General features: G+C 40.2%; 1 protein-coding gene across 1 annotated transcript; it reads left to right on the forward strand.

Moving 5' to 3' along the window:
- Positions 1-5944: 5944 nt before the first annotated feature.
- tnk2a (tyrosine kinase, non-receptor, 2a) lies at positions 5945-19800 on the forward strand. Its single transcript, XM_070927997.1, has 18 exons — positions 5945-6107; positions 6859-6929; positions 7687-7893; positions 8573-8722; positions 8842-8937; positions 9409-9590; positions 9685-9811; positions 9993-10139; positions 11024-11118; positions 12098-12292; positions 13199-13290; positions 13427-13471; positions 13557-13792; positions 16426-16629; positions 16730-17382; positions 18034-18169; positions 18955-19050; positions 19669-19800. Exons 1-18 carry the CDS (start codon positions 5945-5947, stop codon positions 19798-19800), a joined length of 3027 nt encoding a protein of 1008 aa, XP_070784098.1.
- The last annotated feature ends 467 nt before the right edge of the window (positions 19801-20267 follow it).

A 20267-nucleotide genomic window follows, 5' to 3' on the forward strand; every position in this document is an offset into this window, starting at 1 on the left:
GAAGGGACTGGTCTGCCGCAAAGCGCCCGTCTTCACAGGTCGGTATGCCGGGGGTTATTTTTTTTTCTGGCAGCTCGTTACTCTCTGTCTGGAAGACGCGGCATGTTGCACCAAAACAAAATACATTAAACTAATAAATAAAATAAAGATTGAACTTTTGTGTTCAGGAGGGAAACGGTGATGGTGAGATGTTTACTGACCGACAGGCAGGTGGGAACTTAACGTGACCGAGGCAGGCTAATCAGCTTTGGAGACACTGACTGAGAGGATGGATCAATTGGAATCTATTAATCTCTAATGAATTGATCTCCTTTCCTCCCTCTTTCTCTGTGTCCCTCTGTTTCTGTCCTTATTTGACATTTGACAGTTTAATTTAGTTGAACTTAGTTTATATTAGTCAACATTCAACATGGTGAAAATCAGATACTAGCTATATGTGCACTGGTCTTAGCTAGCTAAGACATAGCTTATAGCTGTAGCTTATTGCTATATACTGATATACTGATTTTTACTTATTTTTAATATCTAAAATCTTGTATTTGTTTGTCTCTAACAGTGAGATACAGTAATTATAGATTCTGATTATGAGACCAGACTACAGCCAGAATTTGACCAATTCTGAGTCCCATCCCCACAACCAGAAGACTTTAACCAGACTGTACATTTTTTTATTTATTCAGTTAACTGTTCAATTATAGTCATTATAATCAGAATTAGATTTATTGCCAAGTAGGTTTTCACATTCAAGGAGTTTGCCTTGGTATTTTGGTGCAGAACGACAAACATAGTGAGAGAAAATAAGAAATTAAAACCAAGTACTGCAAAAGTCAAGAATCATAAATATAAAATAGAAAGATTTACAATATCATATCTACTGAATAAAATGAATATCCACCAAGTGTTGAAATCTCTGTGCATCTTCCAGCTGAATCAGATACTTGACGTTTCAGCACTGCTTTGTCTTCAAAATGAAGTTGATTTTGGACTCTCAGTGTGCTCCACTCCTCTTTTTTTCCCATGAAATCCACTAACCGTTAGCTTTTAATTGTAGAATGTAAACACCCTGCAGGTTGCTAAAAACCAAAACAATTTATATAAAAAACACAGAAGACATGACCTCTTGACATAGCTGAGACGTCAGTTTTTTACCAAAACAGCAAAGGGGGGCCTCAAGGGGAACCAGACAGACGACACTGTAGGAACACCATAGAATAGAGAGGCACAGGAAAAAGGTGGATGCGTCACCCACTGCATGATATTTAATCTATTTTTATGTATTTTCTGCCTTGCAGAATACAGTAGTGAGTGTTTCAAATCCATAATAAAACAGTCAAATTAAATTTAGGGTAAAAGATCTCAGTTTTTTTCCAGCCTGTTATGGCTGTGAATGACTCTGTCTTCTGTTTCGAGACAGATGGAGCTCAAGTTTGCTTTGAGTATTTGTTGTTTATCAATAATTTGGGTGGAATTAAATTTGGCTCTTGAGTCTGTTTATCTCTCTCAGTTCACTTCTTCAGCTGCTCCATTTATCTATATTTTAGATTCTGTATTTCTTGTGTTTCTGGAAGTAAATCTTTCTTTGTATGTGTGTAGATGTGGGGTCCCTCCATCCATGGCCTCCTCCAGGTGACCTCCAATGACCTCAGTCACTCCTGACTGCAGCTTTAAACTCCTGATCCACCAGAAGACGTCTGCAGGGTGAGACCACTTAAACACACATCCTGCATGAGAGGACTGGCTGCCTGTACTGGCCTCTCCTGCACTAACCCAAGAAGTAAAGTAGCAATACCACCGTGTAAAAATACTGTTAAAAGTAAAATGATTGAACAACGACATTACAATAACTTTGATGATGATTTCTTTGTGTAAAAACTTTAGCAACCAAAACAGCAGCCAACTGCCGTCTAAAAATGTTTCACAACTTACAATATTCAACAATTTTCACAACTGAATGAACAAAACGTCCTTGTCTTGTTGTGTATTTTCTATGAGAATATTTTAGTTTTAGTGACTGATACATTGGGCGAACATTAAATCTGCAACAATTAGTCGATACAAAATTAATTAGCCACTATTTTGATAATCTTCTCAAATGTTGTTTTTCTATATCATACGTGACAGTAAATTGAATATCTTAAGGTTTTAGGCTGTTAGTCAGACAAAACAAGCAAATGAAGACGTTGTCAAAAAATAAATTGTTTGATTAATCATTAAATAATCATTAGTTGCAGCCCTAGTGGGCATAATAACTCCTCTGTCTGACTAATTAGCTTGTCGGCTGATGTTGAATGTTCTCTCTCTGCCTCTTTACTCTGATTCATCTGTAAATGCACCAAATTAGGGGAGCACTGCTCCGAAAAGGGCTGTTTTCTAGTGTTTGTAATCAGTGTCAAAGTGTTCAAAGCAGGTAGACAGTGAACAAAGAGAACAGTGAAATGGACGCACAATAAATCCTCATCCTCATCCTCATCGTGCAGGGAAACATCAGTGTATCTGTTGACACTTCTGACTGATGAGAGTAAAGCAGCTCTGTTCACACCACTACTCTCTTCAGCTAAATTTAGCTTTCCTATATTTAGAGCATCGCCCTCGATAAACGCAGAGAGATGAACGCTCTGATTTTGAGTTAATTTATGCCACAGATGCATAAACGCACATACATAAACACACATGTGAAATGTACAGGCATATATTGTACACACTTGTGCACCAGTTAGCTTGTCTTTACCATCAAGTGGTTGCTAATGCTGATAGCTGGGTATCTCTTTTCTTTCTTTTATCGTCTTCTCCATCTGCATTATTAAATTATTTGTGTTTATTATCTTTTGTCCTCATTTCTAAAATCAAAATTCAAAAGCAAACAAGCTCCAGAGTCACATTCATGTTAGCGTTCTTACTGTAAGACCGTTGAACTCATTATACTTTGAATGAAGCTCACGGGATCAGGCAGATTGGGTCTCTGTGTACATTTTATCTTTGTCAAGAGCTCAGTGCAAGAAGTGGATAAGCTTTTACCAAACATACTGAAGAAGAACTGAGTTAATGCTGTGATATCACTCAGATACTCCTTGTGTCATCATAATTAATCTGTCTGTGAGAGAAAAGGCATCTTGATGTTAAATATGTGATTTGGTGGTCTGCAACAAGCTGTGTATTTATTATTAATTAATTTAAGGCTGTTATATTCATTATAAATGTAGAGAAGATGTTGATACAGAGAATACAAAGAGGGCAGTTTAACAAGCCACCAACCAAACTCTGTCAAATATTTTAAGTATTTAAAAAAAAAAGCACAAAATTCCACATTATAGTTATTCATTCAACATTTTCTGAAAATGTTATCTGTGTACATTATCGTCTAAATGTTGTTTGGAAACCTTTTCTACTCTCCCAGGCGTGTGATTCTAAAGGAAAATATGAAGTACTTTTAATTTCAGTTTACTCACATTTTCAAAATATCAGAATCAGCTTTAAAAAGCCCAACATGAGTATTACATGTGTAATCCTAACACTTATATTATAAATATTATACTGACCTCAGTTTCATCAATGGTAGCTTCGTCCTTACTGATATCATGGCATAGAAGCTAAATGCTAACATCAGCATGTTCACTGTGACAATGCTAACACGCTAATTTTTGGCAGGCATATGTTCACTATCTTGGTTTAGCATGTTAGCATGTGAGCATTTGCTAATTTAGTGCTTGACTCAAAGTGTTGTGTTATTAGTTTTAGTTTTATAAAACAGAGAAAAGCAGCAATCCTCATATTAGAGAAGCTGTTGTGATAAATGTCTTAAACAATGGATCAAGGGTTGAAACTAACCATTATTTTCATTATGGACTAATCTGTTGATTATTTTCTTCAGTTAATTGATCAATTGTTTATTTAAAAAAGGCCCAACAGCCCAAAACCCAAACAGTACTCAGTGTACAAAGATATAGAAGCTGGAACCACTGAACGTTTCACACATCATATTTGCTTCCTTTAGAAAATGTTATGCTTGTTTGGGTTGATGTCAAGATGAGCTGCGGTACCATCTGCATGTCGGCATCTATCAAATGCATGCTGGGAACCGTCTCCCTATTATTTCTCTTTGGCTTGACCATTCATCCATTTACCCATCCATCTGTCCGCCTATTTGTGTCTACATTTTTCTCCACTCCTTTCTCCGCGATTTCCCTCTCCCTCTCCCTCTCCCTCTCGTCGTCTTGTTAGAGCTACTGAATTATTTAACATCAGACGGTGGGCTCGGCTGCCGAGCCAGAAGGAGAGGGAGAGCCGGAGAGAGGAGACGAGGGAGGAGAAAAAGATGGAGAGAGAAAGGGAAGTGTGGAGGTGTCCGACGCTGCAGGAAGCCGTGAGTCAGCAGGGAGAGAAAGAACCAGTGGGAGGGAAGACAGAAAGGGTTTATAGATAGCTTTAGGTGATACGGCAGGAGAGAGTGGCGTCAAATGCCTCCCGGTGCGTTTGTGTACGTGCGTGTGCATGCGCCTATCGATTGAGCAGAGAGGGTCACAGAGCCGAGAGGAGATTAGGCCGAGCTAACGCCTCCTCTGAATAGCAGCTAGACAGAAAAAAGAGAGAGAGAGAGAGAGAGGGAGAGCGAGAGGGAGACAAGACGAAGGACGAGAGGAGCTGCTACAGTATGGGGGAGAGCTACATGTACCAGCGACTCCCCTACACCCCAGGAGAGGGGGAGGGAGAGGATGAGGACGAAGAGGAGAGAGACGGGAGGATCAGTGAAAGTGTCGGGGGACAGATGGTAAAGTCTGAAGTTGTGGGTGGACATGCAGTGATTCTTCTCTCTCTGTAATTACAGTGTGTGTGTGTGTGTGTGTGTGTGTGTGTGTGTGTGTGTGTGTGTGTGTGTGTGCTGGATGAATATTGATTGTAAGTAGCTGTGTGTGTGTGTGTGTTTGTGATCGTGTGTGTATTGATGGACTGAATTGTTTAGTCCAGTGGATCCCAAACTGTTCAGCTTGTGATCCTCAAAACAAATCAACAAACCAGTTGTGTCAGTTTAGACCAGTTCAACCAAAGACTGGTTTGTTTTCTTGTTTTTAATAATTTTTAAAGATCTTAAAGGTCTTAAAATATCCAGTAATTCACAAGGAAACAAAAAAAGCAACAATTAGAGGAATCTGAAGAAATAATAAACATAAGATGTGTTTCCCGCTCTTCTATCCTGTTAATATCTGGCAACCCTCCAGGTTTAAACGACACCCAGGTGTGAACAGCTGGTTTAGTCTATGAAATAAGTGACAAGTGTCATCTTAAAACCAAAAGCAAAAGCTATTGAGTCTACAGTGATATAGAAACAGAAAAAAAGGGCTAAAGCCAGCAAATGTTTGGCATTTTTGCTTTATGTATTATTAATTGAACTAATATACTATTTGATTAAGCAACTAATTAGTAGTTAATAGTTTAATAGTTAATAGTTTTATTCCTTTACCTATGAGGATCACGAGTGGAGCTAGGCCGATAAAGCAGGAGTTTGACATTTTTGGGGAAAATGCTTCTTGGCTTCCTAGCGGCCAGTTAGCTTAGCTTAGCATAAACACTGGAAACAGGGGGAAAGAGCTAGCCTGGCTCTATCTAAAGGTTAAAAAGATCAGCCTACCAGCACCTCTAAAGCTCACAAATTAACATGTTATGTCGCGTTTGTTTAGCTCATATAAAAACGGACGTGTTAAAAAGCTGTGGTTTTATGGGGGTATAGCAGGTAAACATGTTTTTAAGAGATGTGCTGAGCTGATGCTGGAGTCATTGTGCTGTCATGCATAATTTAGACTAGCTCCTCCATTTCCACCGCACATTAAGTGTGTCCATTAACCTCACACTCCAATAAGAATTAAAAAATCTAAAGCGCCGAAGGCAAAATGATTCGTCAACGTTCGCGTCCTCACATGTATAGTAATCCCAGGTGAATGTGTATGTGCAGATGCAGTGTGAGGAGGGGACAGAGTGGCTGCTGGAGTTGCTGACAGATGTGCAGCTGCAGCAGTACTTCCTGCGGATCCGGGACGAGCTCAACGTCACGCGACTCTCGCACTTCGACTACGTCAAGAATGAAGACCTGGAGAAGATCGGCATGGGACGCCCGGGTACGACCCGTTTCCATTGTACTCCAGACAGCTGTTTTAAAGGAATATCTAGTGCATATTGGAGTTTTACAAATAACCAAAAATTTTATAAACTACAGTGACTCAAGTATTTATCTTTTTTATCTCCAATTCCCTTAATTAACCCTAAAAATCAGGCTTTACGTTTCACATTCATATTGAAGTCCATTGAGAAATTTGAGAAAGTTTATTTGTGCTTGTTGTAAGTCCTCAGTGTGAATTGGATCAAATCAGTGGTGGAAGGAGGAAAGTGCATTTACTGAAGTACTGTACTTAAGTACAATTACTTATACTTTACTTTATACTTCAGCTTCACTACAGTTCAGAGGGAAATATTCTACTTTTTACTCCACTACGTTTATCTGACAGCTACAGTTAGTCGTTACTTTTCAGATTAAGATTTTACAATTTGCAAGAAAAATATGATGAACTTATAAAATACAACACACTGTTACAGATTCATTTTTCACTTTCATTAATTTAAAGAACTGTTTGAGAACCAAAGAGGGAAAATGATCTGATATTTTTATTATAACTAATGTAATGATATAATATATAATATGTCAGTCACAGGGATGGAATTACTACTTTTACTTTGATACATTAAGTACTTCTGTACTTTTACTTGAGATGGAGTACGTTTTACTTTATTAAATGATCTGAATACTTCCTCCACCACTGGCTAAAATCTAAATAAATAATGTTTTCAGTACTTGTGGTTGTGTTGGTTCAGGTCAGAGGAGGCTTTGGGAGGCCGTCAAGAGGAGAAGAGCCCTTTATAAACGCAAGTCCTGGATGAGCAAGGTGCTGTACCACACTGCCATGCAAACACACACAACATATACAAACACAAACAACATTGCAGAGAGTTTTTCACCCAGATCTGGTCTCGTAGTTCCTGCAAGGATAGATTTCCTAGTGTCACATTACAGTCTTGTATTTCATTTATTCTCTGACTCCTTAACCTCGAAGGCCAAATGAGATAACTTTCATTCAAAGTTTAAACAAATGTCTTCTCTTAGATAACTGATTTCCAAAATGCTCACATGTTTGCAGGGTGACTGTGTGTATTTAAAGACTGTGAAATAACTTTATTATCACTGTTAAATAGATAATGAGAAGATATATATATACAGCTGGCACTGTTGCCTGCAAAGAAAAACTGCAAATTGAACACATATTAGTAACAATACAGCGAGGATGCAGCTTTTAATATTTTAAAAATAAACAACAATATGGCTGCAAGTCACAATCTCATACAATAAACTGTCCAAATTCACTTACTACTTCAAAATGAAAGTTGTTTATGGACTAAGGTGACGGGTTATCAGTGAAATTTAACTTAATGTGTATGTTGATGTGATATAATATTTTCTCTTTTGGTTGGGTTGTGTTGTTTAGTGTAAGTCACATGTTTTGTGTCTTTTAACATCCACCATGTTGGATATAAGTGTTCTCATTTTAATGTGTTTTGTAGATTCATAAATAAATCAAATCAAATATATAATCTTGCCGTTTATGAGCACATCTGTTTCACCTGTTTCTTCTTCTGGGCCTGTAGGTGTTTCCAGTGAAACGACCCGACACCGACCCCCAGCTGCCCCTAACTCAGGGGGCGTCGTCCAGCACGGCACCGGCCAATAGTGAGCCAGGAGCCTCGCTCACCTGCCTGATCAGAGAGTCGGAGCTGCAGCTGTTCGAGCGGCTCGGAGATGGCACGTTCGGGGTGGTGCGGAGAGGAGAGTGGACCGGACCCAACGGCAGAGTGGTGAGACGCGGTGGACAGCAGTGTGGAGGAAACTAGGGCTGCAACTAACGATCATTTTCATTATTGATTAATCTGCCAATCATTTTCACGATTAATCGTTTAGTCTATAAAATGTGAAAAAATTGTGAAAAATGCTCATCACGATTTCCCAGAGCCTGAAGTGACATCTTCAAATTGCTTCTTTTGCTCAACCAACAGTCCAAAACCCAAAGACTCTTCATTTACCATCAGAAATGACCAAGAAAAGCAGCAAACGTTAAGACAGTTAAATAAAAAATAGAATAGTTTGCAATTAATTTTCTTTTGATCAATCGATCGTTGCTGCTCTAAAGGAAACAAATAACATGCTGTCGAGTCCACAAAATGTATGAAATCTAAGCTGTTTTGGTGGAATTAAACTCAAAGCTTTCACAAAACGCTCCCATTTGAACTAGTGACGGATGATGAAATGTTATGGCTCCTTTCCTTTCGTTCCTTTTTCTTTCTTTTTTTTAGTTAGTTAGTAGGTTTATCTGCAAAATAATCACCAGGATAATGATTTGGATCAAATTCAAACTTAGACACCAATAAAATGTAATTTTGCATGCGTGGACGAGGTTTAGCAGCACTACATTACCCGTATTCCCTTCGTTCCTACCAAAGAATAAGTTCCATAATTTGATCGTCTGTGTTGTTGTAGTTGTCAGTGGCCGTCAAGTGTCTGAAGGCTGGCGTGTTGGACTCAGACGGTCTGGACGATTTCATCAGAGAGGTGAACGCCATGCATTCGCTGAGCCACCAGAACCTCATCCGCCTGTACGGCATTGTCCTCACACAGCCCATGAAGATGGTAAGACACACACACTCACTCTCAAACATGTTCATGTATAAATACCCACCGACCACAAGAAGTAGACACCCAAGTCACAAAGAGCGTTTTATTTCCGCATCATGTGTGTTTGTGTGTAGGTGGCTGAGCTGGCCCCTCTGGGTTCCCTGTTGGATCGTCTGAGAAAGCGTCAGGGTCACATCCTCATCTCCTTTCTGTGTAACTACGCCGTGCAGGTCAGTTAACACCAAAAAGATAAAAACACACGAGAGGAACTGGAAGCGATGACCCGCAATTTCATCAAATATTTGCTGCAGTGCTCAGAGATGTACAGCTGCTGTTCTTACAAGTTCAACATTGACACAGTTTATTCTCAACAAACCACTGATGCTGCTGTTTATAATTCACGTAAAAGATACACTGCAGGACCAGCACTTATCATGCAGCAAATGTCAGTATTCTAGTGCGTTGTTATTTATAAGTCATCCAGCAGAACATGAAGTGAACCAACCAAGCAGCACTTTAATAATTCTTTGTTTAGTATAAAAAGTACAGTATAAGTACCTCAAATTTGTACTTTAATACAGTACTTGTGTAGATGTACTTAGTTACATCTCTTTCTGATTTCCTATCATTAGTGAACTTCACACAAACCACACAATGCATGTCACCACCGTGTGTGTGTGTGTGTGTGTGTGTGTGTGTAGGTGGCGTGCGGCATGGCCTACCTGGAGCAGAAGCGTTTCCTCCACAGGGATCTGGCTGCCCGCAACGTTCTGCTGTCCACCAATGAAACGGTGAAGATCGGAGACTTCGGCCTGATGAGGGCACTGCCAACGCACACCGACCAGTACATCATGGAGGAGGGCCACAAAATCCCTTTCCCGTGGTGAGAACAGCGTCCTGGTAGCTTGTGTTGTAGTTTTTGTAGGCCGGCTCCAGACCTCAGGGATTCAAACTGTTCTGTCTTTGTCTCTCTCCAGGTGTGCTCCGGAGTCTCTGAAGTCTCGTACTTTCTCTCATGCCTCTGACACCTGGATGTTTGGGGTCACTCTGTGGGAGATGTTCACCCACGGACAGGAGCCGTGGATGGGCCTTAATGGGAGCCAGGTTCATGCATATGCACACACACACACACCTTTCCTATGGTATTTTCTACTTTGCTGTAAAAGTTCAGGGAGGAAGGAATTGATAAGTTCTTGCATATGAAGGTTCCTGAAAAACCTTAAACCACAAAATAATTGCATTAAAAAATTCACCAGGTAATAATCATTCATGTGTGCGTTCGCAGATCCTCCACAAGGTGGACGTGGAGGCCGAGAGGCTGTGTAAACCTGACGACTGTCCTCAGGACATTTACAACGTCATGCTGCAGTGCTGGAGCCCCAAACCTGAGGACAGGCCGACCTTCATCGCCCTCAGAGACTTCCTGCTCGAGGTAGCACAGTGACTGAATGACGGCTTGTAGTTACATCATGAGTCCATGACAGATAACAGATTAATGTCATAACAGATCGTGCAAACAGCAAGAGGGACAGCACAAATTGTTATTGTGGTGTAAACTGCACCCAGTAGCTTTAAAGGTGAATGTGATCTGATAAGGTGCATTCAGAAATGTGCAACTTTAGCTTAAATTTAAGATAAAACAACAACACTATATTCAAGCAACACGAGCCTCCTATAGCTTTCCAGATAAACATAAATCATTTCAAACGTCTGGTTCGATGCTAGCTAACTTGCTAATTCGGTAGATATGTTGCAGCTATTGAGGTGGAATTTTCCTTTAAGGTGATTGATCAGATTATTTTTAGTTGTTGCTCAAGCATCAGCCAGATTATTCTCAGTTTGCAATGTTGCATGTTTTTCAGCAAATTAGCATGTACTTCAGTTAGTATTTTGTTTTTAATAGGACAGTTATGGTTAGCTTTTGTATATAATAACTTTATTTAAACACAAACGCGACAGAGCAATCATCAGTTTCCTCTCACAAACAAGGGACAAGAACATCCACTGTATTATTATTATTATTATTATTATTATTATATTAAAGAGATATCAGTTCTCTGCAGATTAAAATCTTATATATCCACAGATTCAGATTAATTGTGTTCTAATAGCTCTAAACTAATTTGTCACCAAAGTGAAATAAAGGACAATGAAGGCAGAGCAAGTGGAAATAAATCACTATTATAGAAAATGACATTAAATATTTTTCCTCTGTTGATCTCTGTGATCCTGCTGATGACAGTAATATAACTCATTGGACTTGTGTAGCTTTTTGCTCAAACTGTAAGTGTGTGTGTGTGTGTGTGTGTTGTGCAGACCATGCCTACAGATATGAGAGCGCTGCAGGACTTTGAGGAGGAAGACAAGCTGCAGATTAAAATGAACGATGTCATCACCATCATAGAGGGAAGGTCAGTGTGCGACTGTTTGTCTTTTTGTCACAGTCCTCCAGCTTGGTCTTTAATTCTTGTACACAAAGCAGCATTTTAACAGAATTACTGTTTTTTGGAAGTTGTGTCGTCGTTCCTACAAGACAACAACTGCATCTTTTGTTGGCATTGGATTCCGTGCATTGTTGAAAATCACTGTAATTACTGTCCTGTGATGTGAGTCTGTCGGGTGATGGGACAGATCTGTTTAGTCGTCTTTGTGCATGTCGCAGCTCAAATGAAAAGACGTTACTGGATTTCCGTTGTCATTTATACTTTAAGTGTATTCATGTGACACAGGCAGGAAAGCCCCATTATTGTTGAATTGTATCTCTATTAGTAGAATTTGGGGATTCAGATTAAACAAATCAGAAGAGCGGTCAACATGTCATGTGGTAAACAGGACAGACGGCAGTTTCTTTATAGAGTGAATTAATTAATTACGGCTTACAAGACACCATAAATTCATTCAACAGCTAAAGCATCTTTCACGGTCCAATCTTCAGACCATCATTGCGTACAGCAAAGTTCATAAGTCACTGACAGAGACATTTACTATTTATTACTGAGGGGAATCTGAATAAATACTAATTGAATAATGTGTCTTGCCTTCTTTAGTTAGCAAACTTAAACACATCTAATTTAAGTCTAGTAATTTTTGCTCATCCGTACGCCTGAATATTTCAGGGTTTTGACGAGCCATTTCATGGAAAATGAAAAATTTGTACAGTACAGTACATTTGTGACTGAACCAAGTTCAGTGGCCAGAGGAAGAACACCAGCTCTCAACTGTGTAACTGAAGAGATGGAACACATGATTCAGGGCCAAACTTTTATTAGATATTTTCTTATGTCCTTAATTTTGGCTTTGACGAGATATTTTCGGGAACCATTTTTCTTCAAAACTATTTTTAACGAAGTCAACATAACAACACATTTGTGTCCGTGTGTGTGTTTTCAGGGCTGAGCACTACTGGTGGCGAGGTCAGAACAGGGGGACGCTGCGTGTCGGTCAGTTTCCCCGTCACGTGGTGACGTCGGTCGCCGGTCTGTCGGCCCACGACATCAGCCGGCCGCTCAAACACTCCTTCATCCACACCGGACACGGAGACACGGACCCCCACCGGAGCTGGGGACACGCAGACCGCATAGACAGGTTGATAATACTCAGCAACTGAAGTCAGCACTTTATTTTTTTTATTATCTGTATAAGTACAGATAAAGACAGAACAGAAAAAAATAAATAATTAGGAGCATTTAAAATAAAAACAAGTATAAAAATAAAGATAGAAACTATACAAGAGCCGGATTGAGTTATGATTAAGTAAATATACTTGTATTAATGTAGAAATTTGATGTGGTACGATATAAAATAATACACTATAACATAATATAATACAGCATAGTGAAGTATAATATATTATGTTTTATGATATGAAATATAATATAAGGTGTAATGTAGTGACATAGCATAACATAGAATGTAAATTATTGTATTATGTTCTGAATGTAAAATACTTCCCTCTGAAACGTAGTGGAGTAGAAGTATAAAGTAATGGAAATACTAGTAAAGTAATAGTAAAGTACATATACCTCAAAATATACTCTATATATAAGTACTGATCAGCCACAACATTTAAGTGATGCTTACACATTAATGCATCACTAAATATAATATATATTATTCTGAAAAGGGCCATTCTGCAGGAGTATATGATGTAAGTATATGATGAAGCAAATACTTTTACAGAGTATTTTTACTCTGCGGTATTGCTACTTCTACTTGAGTAAACGATCTGAGGACTTCTTCCACCACTTTCCACTGGAGTGCAGCAGAGCGTCGGCCCCTTGTTCTCCAACAGTTGAGCCTCGACACTCAGATTTTTTACATTTCTACAGGCAGCGATGACTGAAGCAAAGTGTGAACAACCTTTTGTTAAATAAATAAGAGGTTCAGTTGTTACTTGGTCCATTTTGTAGCCCATATATAAACATGGTCTTTAATTTACAGCTACAACTTCATTCCTTTAAATCGATGTATCTCTCGTCTGCTTTCTTTCAGTCTGTATTTGGGGAACCCCATGGACCCTCCTGATGTCCTTGGAATGGACTCGGGCACCTCGAGGCCGACCAAACTCCCCAACCGTGCCAAGAGTAAACTTATCCCCAAATATAAGCACATAAACTCCACATTTATGACATTTTGTACTTGTCTTTTACTAAATCACAGTGGTGATCACGTAAAAACACTTCTGCTGTGAAGCTAAATGCCTAAAACTCTCTTTATCAGAGCAACCTCCTCCTCGTCCTCCCCAGCCGGCCGTTCTGCTGAAGAGTACGTTTTCCTCTCTGTCGTCTGCAATCCCACGTTTAAATACACGCCGCTGTTGCTATTTCCTGACTCTGGTGTTTGTGTCCAGAGCCGTTCTACGACTCTGTGATGGACGACTACGACGACGATGACGACACCAGCGCCTCGTCTGGGCTGAAGAGGCTGGGAGTGTCCCTGGGCCTGAAGCTCCGGCCGTGGGAGGGGTCCGGCGTGCGCTCGGCCAAAAGCGAGGTGTCTCTCATCGACTTCACCGATGACAGCTTCAGCTCGACCACGCCGTCGCCGCTCACTGAGACACGGCAGCCAGACGAGGACACGCTGAAGGTACAGTTACAGAGTGAAAATAATGCTCGCGTGATGATGATGGAAGGGCGTATGAAAGTTACTGAGTCAAATTACGTTATGATGCCAAGATGATCTGGCTTTTTAAAAATGAATGGGAGACTCTTGAGGGACCGCTACGACCTGCAAGGTGAGAGTCATGTGAAAGTGTCAGTAGGCTTGATCAGAATCAGGATCAGAATCAGAATCAGGATCAGAATCAGGATCAGAATCAGGATCAGAATCAGCTTTATTGGCCAAATATGTTTGCCCATAAAAGGAATTTGACTCCAGTTTTAAGTTGCTCTCAGTGTGTTACAAAAATAGGACAACAAAAGTGAACAAAGATAAACAAAACATCGTATGTTCATACAAGTAGTGAAAAATATAGATAACATATATAAATATATCTAAAAAGCAACATGCAGTGTCTATATACAAGTCAAACTGTGTCTGTAAATATGTATAAAGAATATGATGCAGAGTCCTGTAATAAATATTTAGTGATTCATGTAAAAGATTACTTTATATATGTGAAATAGCTGGTTTTCTACAGTATATGCATATATACATCTACACACAGTATATACAGTATGCTTAGACATATATTTAGTGATTTACTTAAAAAAAAAATTGAAACTCTGCTGCAAAGTTAAAAATAATGTTCAGTTCTTTTGAAAAAAAATGCACCTCATCACTGTCATTCAAATGTTATTTATTTATTGGTTTATTTAACATTGCTGTAAATGTACCAGAGTTAGACAAAAGGTTATTTTCTGCGGACAGATGTTACACTGTCATCCTAAAAAAGAATATCAAAAGATTAAAATTACAAACATTATTGAAATCATTTATAAGCATGCAGATCAATGAATGACAGTGAATAGTAGTGTTAAAAGAAATATGCACTAAATAAAAACGCAGCGTTATTAGACACTAACTGAAGCATTCAGTACACAGACATAAAGAAATAAAATAATAAGATAATTAATGCAGAAACAAACTTGCTGCAAGTCAACTGCTCCCCGAAGTGTATACCCTTCAGGAGTAGTCAGGCAAACAACTTCTGCTGTAGTAAATCAGATTTTGAAGACTTAGTCATGTTTTCATACACGTTTTTCCTCAAACGCTTGTGTGTGCAGGTCTAAAATAACATTGCAATAAGAGCTTGTACGGCCGGTAGTAAACATGCTAGCAGATTAGCTTGCTAGCTGTTTGTAGCGGCCCGTCGAGAGTCTCCCAATGTCTGATTTTTTTTACTTTTATTAATTCATCCAGCTAAGGTTGATAGGGACGGATGATTTCGTACTTATTCATTCTCACGCTTCAAATAATCCGCCCAGTAATCTCAGGAGAGGGAGAGGTTATATGTTCACTTTTTCTCACATGATTTCCCAGCTGATCTGGTGATTATAGCTACCTTTTGACCTTTTGGTCCTCTTCCGTCACCACCAACACAGAAAGTCATTGTGCTTCGGCATTGCAAAGATCTGTAAGTCCTGTCAGAGACCTCAACCACCTCACACTTTTGTATCCTCCAGCCTTTGCCTCAGAAATGTATGAATAAGCTCTTGTCCTCGGATGCGCCCGAGGCAGGTGCAGTGTGATGGATTTGTCATTGATTGATCATGCGCACAATCACGCTTTAGTGGTTTACTTTGAGTTTCACAGTAATTTGTCCTCATATCTTCTGGCTCCCTTTGAGCGTCTCCACGCAGCTGTTGCATGTGTACAACATTGAAATGTTTTTGCCTTTTGTGGAGCATATGGAGATGTATTTTCCATCTTAGTGGTTATGTATTATGGTTGTGTACAGTAACAGTAAAGGGGGGAATTATTTTGATAGGGCTTCTTTGTTGTTTTTAGCTAAAAGTAATGACAATTCCCATCATATTTATCACAATATGGCAAATGTATAAAAAAAACCCACATAAAATAATCAAACTAAAGTCCAAAGCAATGTGCTCAATGCTCCACTGTTACAGTATGTTTTACATCAGACAAAACCCTTATGTGTAAAACAGAAACTTCAATAACTAATTAGTTATTAATTAAACTAGTTCTTCATCGCAGCTTGATATTTGGTGTCCGGGCTAACCTCTGTTCCACTGGCTTCTCTAACTCATTCAGCACTACAGCACTGGATCTTAGAAATTGAAAAAAAACAATTACTTTATGAGCACAGAAGAAAACTACAGCTCCCATAATCATCCATATCCATAAAATTAAAATTCAAAGCTCTCTTCTAAAGTTATTTTAAAAACATTTATGTTGTAATCTCTGCTGTCTAAAAACCTCTACAGCCTTCAGTCCTCTCTGTCAGACATGTCTAAACTCACCACAGCTGCTCGACTCTTTTGACTAGCCATGATGTTTACCACGAACATCTAGGGCTCATGGGAAATGGTGTTCGCTAAAGGCACCGAAAAAAGAGAAATGTTAAATAACAATACTAGATTGTCCTTATCCTTATCTAAACATACGGCGTGACACAAAGGTTCTGTTCCAAGGCTGGATCTTTAGTTGTTAGTGTTGTTACAAATGTCAGTGGAACTTTAATGAGGTTCTCTTACTTCTGGACCCAGAAGTTCACTTCGGCCGCTTTATGTCGCCTAACCCCTCATCCTCATCCTCAGGACACTCCATCCATCCTGGACTGGCCCCTCCCTCAGCCATCTTACGACGAGGTCACCACAGACCTTGAGGACCAATCAGAGGACCAGGAGGTGCGGTCCATCAACAAGGGGTTAACTGAGGAGACCGCGGTCACGCCCGGCGCCGCTATGGCAGGCAGGAGCGAGTCGCAGTCAGCTGACCTCTTCCAGGAACTACAGAGAGAGGTGGAGAAAGTGAACACGTAGTTTAGTTTTATAGATAAGTGACCATGTTTAACACACACAAACTCTATGATCATATTTCTGTCTGTCTTTGTGGGTGTAGGTGATGGTGAAGCTGCAGGTTCCCATGGCAACGGGCCGCTCCCTCCCCTCCTCCCCCCTCCCTATGCCCCTGGCTCCTTTTGGCCCCCACCGACAGATCTGCCTGCCTCCTCCCTCCCCCTCCTCCACCTCCACCTGCTCTTTCGCCTCCTACTTTGAGGACCGGCCCATGCTGCCTCCTCGCAGCCCCGTCCCCCCGCTGCGCCCCTCCAGACACAACCTCTCCACCCGCACCAACCACCCACAGTCACGCTCCAGCTCCATCTCCCTGGGTGACCAGGACGACACGCCTCCTCAGATCCCACCCAGAGACCACGCCTTCTCTCAGCCGGGCTCCCGCTCCTCCTCTCCCCTCCCGCTGGTGCCGCCGCTGTCCTCCTCCCCCGTGGTCCTGCCCCCTCCTCCCCTCTCTGTCTCCCCACGGCGGGCGTCCGGACTCCTGGGTCCCCTTCTGTCCTCCAACTCACCTTCCTCTTCCCAGCCTCAGGCCACATCGCACTCCTCACGCCTCGCAGCTCGTGGTTCCTCCTACTCATCCAGCTCCTTACTGGATCCTCTCGCCTTTCGTGAGGGGCGTGGCCTTTCTTCACTGATTGACAGCTCCCAGAGCTCTGCTCCCGCCCCGCTGCCAGACCGACCAGCTTTTCTGGAAAGGTATCAAACACTGTCTCACCTCATTCACTCTCTATCACTCCACTTAGTTAGAGTTTGTTCCCAACATTTTATAATCTCTTTTCTTAATAATATTAATTTATTCATGACTAACCCTAACCTTGTTTTGCAAGCATGTTTCCTGCATGTTATACAACAAAACAGCTCATTCTCATTGTTCCTAAAATACTAAAAGATCTTGACGTAGTACCACAGTTTCCAAACGAAAGCTCATGTAACACCCAGAGAGGACGCATCACTCAATACAAAGTGAGAAAGTGCTGTTTGACTGACAGCCGGACTGAGCTGGATTTGTTGTTCACTCAAGCATAAAAACTTTTCTCTTTACGCAGGTTTAATCCAGTTCTATTATTCAGTTTGTTTTGCTCAGTCTGACATCTCTTCAGTTTGCAGAAGAGATACATAACAGTTTAAAAACTAAAACATAAAAATGCAACATCTCAGTATTTAGATTGTGGTGCTAAAACAAAGTCATAAAGATCCAACGTTGAATACTGAAAGGTAAAAAGGTAGCACACACGCAGATCTTCAGGACAAAGGTGCTCTGATAGAGGCAGTTGTGAAAGTAAAAGTTAATTCAAAGATCATTGTTATCTTTTCAACCATATTTTGTACGTGTGGTTTTCTAATCAGATACGGAGCAGCCAATATGGCGGCAGTCAAACCTATGATGCAGCAGCCTGGCGGAGCCAAACCAAACTCCTCCTACAACAACAACAACGGGCGAACTGCAGCTCCCAGCATGCAACAGGAGCAGAGCGTCACCCAGGTAAGGGAGAGGAAAAGCAAATGCACATGTGGCATTTTTGTTCCCTCTTTTCCTCTTTATTTAAATGTCATCACATTGTTTTGAGTTTTGTTTTTTGTTGACAATCACACATAAAATATCAGAGTCGCCCACAACACGAACTGTTTGATAACATTTAAAAGTCCCTGATTGGCCTCTTCAATTAAAATCCCATCCCTGTAATTGGCTGCCTTTTACGCTTCTATGATTCTAATTATATTCAAACTCTATCTCTTGTTCCTTCACTGTCTGGATGGATGATTTGTTTTAATGTTAATGTTAATTTAGGATTAACGAAAAAGAAAATGATTAACTTTATTAGTAGTTTCATCACAGTTTGTGGGAGTGTGTATCACACTTCAAAGTGCTTTCGGGTAATTTGAAAACCTGTTGCACTTGATGATGAATTGCAGATTTGATCCATGTATAAGCGACAAGTTTTAGATTAAATCTGTTAATCTGCTCTTTTTGTCATTAAATGTTTTTATAGAGAACATGTTTCTATTTACAGACTGGAAGGGTGACATTTATTGTAATTATCAGGAGAAAGCCGATGTTTAGAAATAATTTTACATTTGATCTCATCTTCAGTCGTCACTCCTGCTCTCATCAGCACCCAGGAAGATGATTTTGTAAATACTTGGAGGACTAATCCTTTCCCTTATGTGGCAGTTTCCATTGTTGAGAATACAAACAATCCACAGGTCCAGTCATGTTTCTTTTAACTATCATCCTCCATTCATTAGAGTTCATGGTATGATTGACAGGTCCAAGGAGCAGTACACGGTGTCTTGCTGGAGGAGTGTCAGGCAGCTCTGCAGAGTCACAACTGGAGCATCCCTCAGGCCATAAATCATTTGAAGGTGCACTTATCTGTCTACATACCTTTTCATTTTTATATTACTTTGTTAGCCTTGAAAGCTAAACTCCATCTGTTGTGTCCTCGAGTAGATGTTGTCATCAGGTACCCTGAAACAAAAAAGTTAAACTTGTATCACCGTAAATTAAGTTTGATGTTAAACACAGCATCGCCTTGCATCTCTCTCGGCTAATAGAAAGCAATCGTTATAGATTATGATGCATTCCCGTAGATTAAACTACCCAGCAGTATATAAAGTAGTTGAAATTAGCACAAGCTTAAAATACAACATACACATTAATGTAGCAGTAATATTAATCCAGAAACATCATATATAATAGTAAAACACTGAGATGGAACACTTTACTGCAGAAAGCATACTTTTACTATTCATACTTTAGGTACATTTAGCTGATAATACTGTTTATATGGACCTCCTGTTGTGAGAGATACTGTGGGTCGTGGACACGCATGATTGGAGGATGAATGGAACATGTGCCTGCCTGAACTGCTGCCACTACCCAGATGTTAAAAATGCAATTTGAAGTAGAATAAAATCAGCTAAAACATGCACAGCACAATAAAAAATTACACATAACACAACTATAAAACTGTATTGTAGGTGGAGCAGTTGTTTCGACTGGGCCTGCGGTCGAGAGCCGAGTGTGAGGAGCTTCTGCAGCGCTGCCAGTGGAACCTGGAGGAGGCCAGCACGCTCATGCTGGACACATACGGACCACATCGAAACATGTAAGTAAAACTAAACTGGTAAAACTTACTTAGAAAAACATTTGTCCGCTCTTAAGTCTTAAGTAGTAAGTCTGAAATATTAAGTCTGCCAGTCAGCACTGTACAGTATGTAGCAGCTGTTTTCTGTTTTCATGTCATTCCTCATTGGAGTGTGTTTTCGTTTTAATGTGTTGCTGAGTTTGAAAAACATAACGTTATGTTGTACGACAGTAACAAAACCCTCCTGAGTTTCTCTGACAGCACAATCACATATGGGATGACGGTGTCGCTCCATCTGCCCTTCTTCGCTCTTTTCTCTTGTCACTGTTAAGACATCCAGCCTGAGTGCCCACATGCTGTCAGAGCTTCTTTGCACTTAAATTAAACTCAATTTTCTTCCATTTGTCAGTTTAATGGTAGTCACATTTTTAAGTCTGATGGTTGTTAGAACAAGTGGGACTTGAGCTTAAATAATTTCCCCCAGTTTCGTTT

The sequence above is a fragment of the Enoplosus armatus genome, chromosome 21 (assembly GCF_043641665.1).
Source record: "Enoplosus armatus isolate fEnoArm2 chromosome 21, fEnoArm2.hap1, whole genome shotgun sequence".
Lineage (NCBI taxonomy): Eukaryota > Metazoa > Chordata > Actinopteri > Centrarchiformes > Enoplosidae > Enoplosus > Enoplosus armatus.

Bases quoted from the DNA above. Each gene is read 5' to 3' on its own strand.
- tnk2a (XM_070927997.1), top strand. From the start codon at position 5,945: ATGCAGTGTGAGGAGGGGACAGAGTGGCTGCTGGAGTTGCTGACAGAT. The intron at 9,591-9,684 runs GTGAGAACAGCG...GTCTCTCTCCAG, and splicing joins CACAAAATCCCTTTCCCGTG to GTGTGCTCCGGAGTCTCTGA. The intron at 16,630-16,729 runs GTGGAGAAAGTG...TTGTGGGTGTAG, and splicing joins TCCAGGAACTACAGAGAGAG to GTGATGGTGAAGCTGCAGGT.